We start from the raw sequence: 8250 nt of genomic DNA on the forward strand, positions 1-8250 counted from the left end.
CGTTATTGCGACTTATATTTGTTCGTAAAATCGTGTGAATTAAGCTTTGTACTTATTTTGTCTATTTTATATCACTTAAATTTAAAATAGTCAATTAATGTCGTGTTGAGGCACTTTTTTCATTTGTTATCAAATGCATAATTTAAACTAGTATTAACAATATGCCCGTAAATTCTCACATGCTTATTTACTACCACAGCGTGTATATTAATCGTTTTCACAGAAAGTAAATTTCTAAAATAACGAACTCGTATGACCGGCGACCAGTCAATACAAAAACACAGAGAATAGATTTTTTTAAATTTCCTGTTTTAAACATTAGGCTTATTCGTTTTATATGAAGTTTTGGAAGTTTTACACGCATCAAAACGGTTATTGACGACAAATTTTAAGTAAAGTTGAATAAGAGTTGATATCATTAACAAATCTTCAATTCTCATATATCGCGTCTAATAAAAACATCCAGGTAAACGCACTGATGCATAACTCTTCAGTGCATACTAGCAGCACATACCGAACCTATCATTGATTTGGGAGGTTTAGGAAACTTGTTAGTAAGAAATCCATTAAATTATATAGATTTCAAACTAGCGAGTTTATAGACTGCCAAGGAAATGAAGGCTGAGCCTAAAAGGTTATTTTTTTTAATTTATAGATTGTTTTACGATGTAGATAAATTTGTATTTATATATTTATGCTGTGTTTTTTTTTTCGTTATTTATCAGATATAATCTTAAGATGATATTTTTATAACTGATTATTTAACTTAAGATATTTATTTTGTAGCCGTTGATGTATTTTATAGTCCAAGCATTCAAGCTATAATCACTGCTCCCAAATTTATATTCCCTTTAGTTATGGTTTTCTTAAAATGTGTGCAGATTTAATGCGAACTGCAGCGTGCTCGCCGAATGGATGTTACCCGATGGCGAGAGTAATTTAGCTTACGTCCTCTTACCAAATCGACCCACTCTGTAGACATGATTACGGAGACATTTTGGCCCTTATTTTCATCATTTATATAACATGTTATATTGATATGTTTTGTTTTGGTTTAAACTGTTAAATAGATATAGATAAACTAAAAAAAGATACAACTGTTTGCTGCGAAAAATTTCCTATGTCTATATATTAAAAAAATAGGGTAGGGTAGACCGGCCATATGGTGTATATTTATATTTGATTTAAAGTATAAATAAATTAAATACATTACCTTTTTCTTTCGTAATTCTATCAATATTTTTCATTTTTTTATGTTGAATTACAAATCTCATTACAACTTCTATTGAAATGATATTTTAACATTTCCGCTGTTTTTGTATTTATAATAAAAGAAACTTAAATAAAATTAAAGGGCACGAAATTCTCTGCTGAAAGTCAGTAAGGGGCCGAAAAGTCTCGTAAAAATATTTTTAAGGGGCCGAAATGTCTCAGGGGCCGATTTGGTAAGGGGCCGATATATCTCGCTTCCACCAGGTACCGTGTCTGATGATTTTTTTTTTCGTGGCCTATCTTTATCTGAAGTGAACTTGTTCTGTAACAGATAGTTACAGTTCCAAGTTTGTGCTGCAGTTTAATAAGGGGAACAACTCTGTATTGACTGTCGCTTCGTTCGTGCCATGATTTACTCTGCTTGTTCTGTATTTGGGAGCTCTTTCTTGAGGAGGTAAATTTGTCGTCCATATTTACCGCGTGAAGAAAACATGCAAACAAAATTGTTTTGAGCTTTGGCTTTTTACTTGGTCATTTGTGGCCCATAGGGTAGGTTTTGTCCATCACATAATACCTTTTGATATATATATTAAGCACCTTTTACGGTTTTGCGATAATACCATGCATTTCTTTGTATTTTGCGAGTCGAACCACTTTGTAAGTAGTTTTCGTGAAACCTGTTTGCAAGCTACTTTTGCAGTTTTTGGCACGTACCTTCTTGATGTATAGCTTAAGTAAGCTCTGTTACTCACTCTTGTCTCATATTTTGATTATTGTTTGTTATTTGTTTAGGAAATTGCTTATGTGAAATGTTGTGTTAACTGAATCTTGAACATTGGTTTGGTTCTATTTTCAGTTATTCACGATCGAACGAATGAGTAGAATAAAAGATAGCTGCCGCACTCTAGTTGTTTCTCGTGCCACAGTACAGTGAATAACCTACGAACAGCAAGATGGCCAGTAAAGACACAGAGGACCCTGGGGTCGACCTTGAAGAAAGACGCCTGATACGGCTCACGGAGAAAGCATTAGATAATTTCACAGAGAAAGTGGAACGATACAAAAGCCAGCTGTCAGCAGAACGGCATACAGTTGACAATATCATTGCAAAGGTAGATACAAATTGTGAAAATAGAGACCTATTGAAGGACATACATTCCACATTATGTTTGAGCTACGCTCAGTACAAACTGATGGTTAGAGACTATGTGACATTTCTGGAACAATCACGTTCGTACGAAGGTCAGAGACTTATTAGTGAATATAACGAGATAGACAGTCAGTATAATAGACATGTCGAGAAAGTGCTAAAGGACATTGAACATGCAAAGACAATGTTAGAAGCTGAGGTCAAGTCAGTGAGATCAAATAGATCAAATACTTCAAACGCATCAAAGGCAATGATAAAGGCAGAAGGAGCGAAGAGACGTGTTGCTTATGCAGAGAAAGAGTTACTGTTAAGAAAGAAGGAAGCAGCACTTAGAGAGCAGGAGGCCATGGCCGCAGCTAAGATAGAGAGGGAGATGTCGGAGATTCAGGCAGAATTGAATACGTTGAAGGAACAAAGGGCCTGTGAAGAAGAAGAGACTGAAACAAATCCGGGGTCTATAAGTGTCCATGAAATCGCTGAGGTTCGACCCGAGGAAAGAACGAGAATCTATGTCGAAAGTGTTGCTGGGTCAGTGTCTCACCGTGAGTCCGATGAACAAATCCCGTCGCTTGCAACCGAACTGTCAAAATTTCTGATAAAGAAAGACCTACTGTTTAATAGACTGTATACCTTTAATGATGCTGCAGACAAATACTTGATGTGGAAAGAGGGCTTCAGCAATGTAGTGAGTGAGTTGAATGTCACATGTGTAGAGGAACTAGATTTATTAGTGAAGTGGCTTGGCCCTCAATCAAAGAAACATGCTATCAGCATCAAAACGGCCTATATAAGCGACCCTCAGCAAGCCCTTGTTAAGGTCTGGAAGAGACTTGACGAGCGATATGGTGCTCCGGAAGTTATTGAAATGACCCTTAAACGTAAACTGTCAGAGTTCCCGAGAATCACAACTAAAGATCAGCACAGATTATATGATCTCAGTGACCTTTTGGCGGAGATACAGGCTACCAAGCAGAGCCCCACGTATAGTTCTGTGTTGGCGTACTTCGACTCATCTACAGGCGTTAACCCCATTGTCCAGAAGCTGCCATACCACATTCAGTCAAAATGGACACATAGAGCAATCAAGTACATGAAGAGAAATGACGTTGTGTATCCACCATTCTCAGAGTTTGCAATGTTTGTTTGTGACATGAGTTCAATGTTGAACAATCCAAGCTTTGTTTACGAGCAAAACACACAAAAAGACAGTATTGGGAAAAAGGTCAAGAACTCTAGAGATAGTGTCAACGAAGGACAAAGAATCCGAAGTTATAAAACAGAAGTGGCAGTGGCACCTACTGACATGAATACTTGCAGTTACCACAATGTGGTTGGCCACAACCTAAATGGATGTAGGTCTTTCATTAACAAGCCCTTTGGAGTCAGAAAAAAGTACTTTAGAGACAATAAATTATGTTTCAAATGTGGGTTGTCAACCAATCACAGGGCAAATTCATGCCAGGAACGAGTGATATGCACTGTGTGTAACTTAAACAGCCATCCAACAGCCCTACATGCGCATGGCGGGGAGGCTCGTTCAGCCGACAGTGGGAGTGGCGACATTCGCTCTGCATGCACAAAGATCTGTGGTCGCAACATCTCCATGGGAAAATCATGTGCTAAGGTAGTTCTAGTGACAGTACATAGCATAAACAATCCAGTCAAAAAGAAAAAGATGTATGCCCTCATAGACGACCAAAGCAATAGGTCGCTAGCTCGGCCCGAGTTCTTCAACTTATTTGAAGAAGGATACACTGAAGTGCCATACAGGTTGTCATCGTGTGCTGGCGTCACAAACACGACAGGTCGTAGGGCTGACTCTGATATGTTTGTCATCAGTAGTTTTGATGGTTCATCCTCACTGAATCTGCCATCCCTGACTGAATGCAATCAGATCCCAGATATGAGAGATGAGATCCCAACGCCAGACAGCGCACTTTACCATTCACATCTAGAAGACATTTCGGCTCATATACCCGAAGTCGATCCATCAGCAGAGATTTTGCTTCTATTGGGGAGGGACTTGCCAGAGGCCCACCACGTACTTGAACAGAGGACTGGTCCAAGAGGTTCACCGTATGCACAGAAGTTAAGTCTAGGCTGGGTTGTGATTGGCGAGACATGTCTAGGCAAGGTTCACCAGCCGACCATCACTGTGAAGAAGACATTCGTACACGTAGACGGGAGAAGTTCTCTGTTTCCAGAGTGCCAAAATAAGCTGATAGTCAAAGACGTTGGTAGACATTTGAATGACAACTTGGACAGCGATGAGGAATCACAAGTATTCCTAGTGACTGATAGAGATGAGAAAATAGGCACGTCTATCGAAGATAAGGAATTTCTAGGAATCATGGACAGTGGGTTCAAGAAAAACAGTAAAGGCAGTTGGACTGCACCTTTGCCATTCAAATCTTCTAGACCAAGGTTGCCAAACAATAGGAACATGGTGCTGAACAGAATGAACCGCTTGGTTGACAATTTGAGAAAGAATGAAACAAAGCAACGTCATTTTATGCAGTTTATGCAGGGAATGATAGACAATGGCCATGCTGAAGTAGCAGCTCCAGTAATGTCGGACACTGAATGCTGGTATCTACCTATATTTGGTATATACCACCCTAAGAAAGTTGATCAGATTCGAGTGGTCTTTGACTCTTCAGCCACATATATGGGTCTATCACTGAACAGAGTGCTAATGACTGGACCAGACTTACATAATAGCTTGCTTGGTGTCCTTATGAGATTTAGAAGAGAGCCCGTTGCAGTTTCTGCCGACATCCAACAGATGTTCTACCAATTCCATGTTGAAGAGAAGGACCGTAACTACCTGAGGTTCTTTTGGTTCAAGGACAACAACCCTGAGTTGCCACTAGTAGAATACAGAATGTGTGTGCACGTGTTCGGGAACAGCCCGTCTCCTGCAATAGCTACTTACGGGCTTCACAAGAGTGTACTGATGGTGGAAGACACATACGGGTCAGATGTGGCTAATTTTGTACTACAAGATTTCTACGTTGATGACGGTCTTGTTTCACTGCAGACTCCACAAGAGGCGATAGACTTGATGAAACGGACTCAACAGGCACTGGATACTGGTGGAAAGTTGAAGCTACACAAGATATCATCAAACAGCAGAGAGGTCATGAAGGCTTTCCCGAAAGAAGATCTGGCGAAAGATCTAAAAGATCTAGACTTGGGACATGAGAATCTCCCTGTACAGAGAAGTCTTGGAATGAACTGGAACCTAGATTCTGATTATTTCACGTTCACAATTTCTGAAGAAATCAAGCCATGCACAAGACGCGGTATTTTGTCTACACTGAACAGTCTTTTTGACCCTCTGGGATTTATCTCCCCTGTCGTAGTCCATGGACGGATCATCATGAGGGACCTGATGTCGAAATCTCCAGACTGGGATGAGCCATTGCCAGTCGACACTAGGGATCAATGGGTAAAATGGTGCGAATCATTAAAACATCTTGAGGACTTGAAAGTCCCACGAACTTACCTTGAAGGGTCACTTAGTGCTACAGTTGACCAACAGATTCACATATTTTCGGATGCATCCGAGAAAGCAATAGCTGCTGTCGCCTACCTTAAGACAATAGATGCAAATGGAGACACGAGTGTTGGCTTCATCATAGGAAAATCTAAGGTTTCACCCAAACATGGACATACAATTCCAAGGTTAGAGTTGTGTGCAGCGGTATTAGCTGTAGAATTAGCGGACATCATTTGTGAACACTTACACATGCCAGTTGGACAAATGAGATTTTACACAGACAGTAGAGTGGTACTCGGATACCTCCATAACCGTGTGAGACGGTTCTATGTGTACGTAGAAAACCGTGTCAGTAGAATTCTAAATTTCTCGAGACCTGATCAGTGGTGTTTTGTGCCTACTAAAGAAAACCCGGCGGACCTGGGTACGAGACCCACACCGGCAGAAACTCTTCAAGACAGCATTTGGCTTTGCGGACCAAGTTTTCTTCTCACCGAGACACGCGACACAGAAGACATGTACCAGCTTCACTCTCCAGCAGACGACCCAGAGATACGTCCAGTCATACAGTGCATAAAAACAAATATTGTGTCTAAGACATATCTAAACACAAGAGGCTTTGAAACTTTCTCTCAGTGGAGTAGATTGGTGAATGCACTGGTGGTCTTGAAAAGATTTGTGCGACGTGTTTATAGGAAGCTACATGGCGCCAGTGACTCCGTTGACAATGAGCACGTTGAAAATTATGAGCTGAAAACATTTGCTGAGAAAATTGTGATTCAGTCAGTCCAGAGAGAGGTGTATTTCAAAGAAATTGACTCTATACAGAATAACAGTCGAATACCAAAAGACAGTTCAATTGTAAGCTTAAATCCAGTTATAGACGAAGAAGGGACGTTGAGGGTCGGAGGGCGTCTTCGAAATTCAGACTTGGGAGTTGTCGAAAAGTATCCCATTATCCTTCCGGGTAAACACCATACTTCTAGATTGGTAGTACAACATTACCATGAGAGGGTCAAACACCAGGGTCGACACTTTACAGAAGGTGCCATTAGAGAAGCAGGGTTCTGGATAACAGGAGCTAAGCGGCTTGTTATGTCTGTCATCCATCATTGTGTGAAATGCCAACGACTTCGTGGAGGATTGGGATGTCAGAAGATGGCTGATCTGCCAACAGATCGTTTGAGGCCAGGTCCTCCTTTCACGTCAGTTGGGCTTGACTGTTTCGGTCCATGGCATGTCGTGAGCAGACGTACGAGGGGCGGTCAAGCTGCAAACAAACGTTGGGCTGTTCTGTTTACCTGCCTTACATCAAGAGCAGTCCATATCGAGGTAATTGAGGAATTGAGCAGTTCTTCTTTCATCAATGCTTTACGTAGATTCACCAGTATCCGTGGCAAGGTCAAGGTATATCGTTCAGACAACGGGACCAACTTCATGGGAGCGTTAGACGTTTTAGGCGTCAACGTCAATGACAGTGTTAGAAGATATATGGACCAGGAAGGTGCAGTGTGGATTTTGAATCCTCCTCATTCATCACACCGTGGAGGCGTATGGGAACGAATAATCGGCGTCACGCGAAGAATTCTTGATTCGATGTTGTTGGATCTACCTGGAAACAGCCTTACACATGAGGTTTTAACTACGTTCTTGGCGGAAGTGAGTGCCATTATTAATTCAAGACCATTAGTGCCAGTGTGTGCAGATTCTTCTTGCCCTACTCCATTAAATCCAGCACTGATCCTTACACAAAAAAGTGAGTGTATTGTGGACGTAGTTATAACAACTGATATTAAAGACATGTATCGGGCACAGTGGAAGCGGGTTCAAATCCTGGCAGAACAGTTCTGGAAGCGGTGGAGGTCTGAGTTCCTTCAAACATTGCAAGTGCGCAGAAAATGGACAGCAGAGCAGAGAGATCTTCAGTGTGGTGATGTAGTGTTGTTGAGAGACAAGCAAGAACACAGAAATTATTGGCCTATGGGTCTAGTGGTGCGGGCAGAACCCAGTAACGATGGACTTGTCAGGACTGCGGAAGTGCGGACTGTTGGCAAAAATGGGAAACCGACTACATATGTACGCCCAGTTAATGAGATGGTGCTGCTTGTTCCATCTTAGAGACTAGAGACTGGTGATCCATGGCTACACCTACAACATATACTTGTATAGTGTTGTGTTCATTTAGAGATGACAAACGTTACCATCATGATATTATCATTTACTAGTCTATTTAATCATTTACATGCATTATGCAGCATATGGTGTCATATTACCTTTAATATTACATAAAGGAACATGGTTAAGCCTTTTTAACAAAGATTGTGTGGAACTAAGTAATGTGTTGATTACATTATTTGTATTGTTGCATTTGCTTTAGATACATACA

At 40.8% G+C, this 8250-nt stretch overlaps 1 protein-coding gene across 1 annotated transcript; it reads left to right on the forward strand.

Annotated features, from left to right (window-relative positions):
* Positions 1 to 2405: 2405 nt before the first annotated feature.
* On the forward strand, positions 2406 to 7982 carry LOC128235494 (uncharacterized). Its single transcript, XM_052950308.1, has one exon. It carries the CDS (start codon positions 2406 to 2408, stop codon positions 7980 to 7982), a length of 5577 nt encoding a protein of 1858 aa, XP_052806268.1.
* Positions 7983 to 8250: the final 268 nt, after the last annotated feature.

This window comes from Mya arenaria, chromosome 5 (assembly GCF_026914265.1).
Source record: "Mya arenaria isolate MELC-2E11 chromosome 5, ASM2691426v1".
NCBI lineage: Eukaryota > Metazoa > Mollusca > Bivalvia > Myida > Myidae > Mya > Mya arenaria.

Coding starts and splice junctions, on each gene's coding strand:
- LOC128235494 (XM_052950308.1), top strand. CDS start 2,406: ATGGTTAGAGACTATGTGACATTTCTGGAACAATCACGTTCGTACGAA.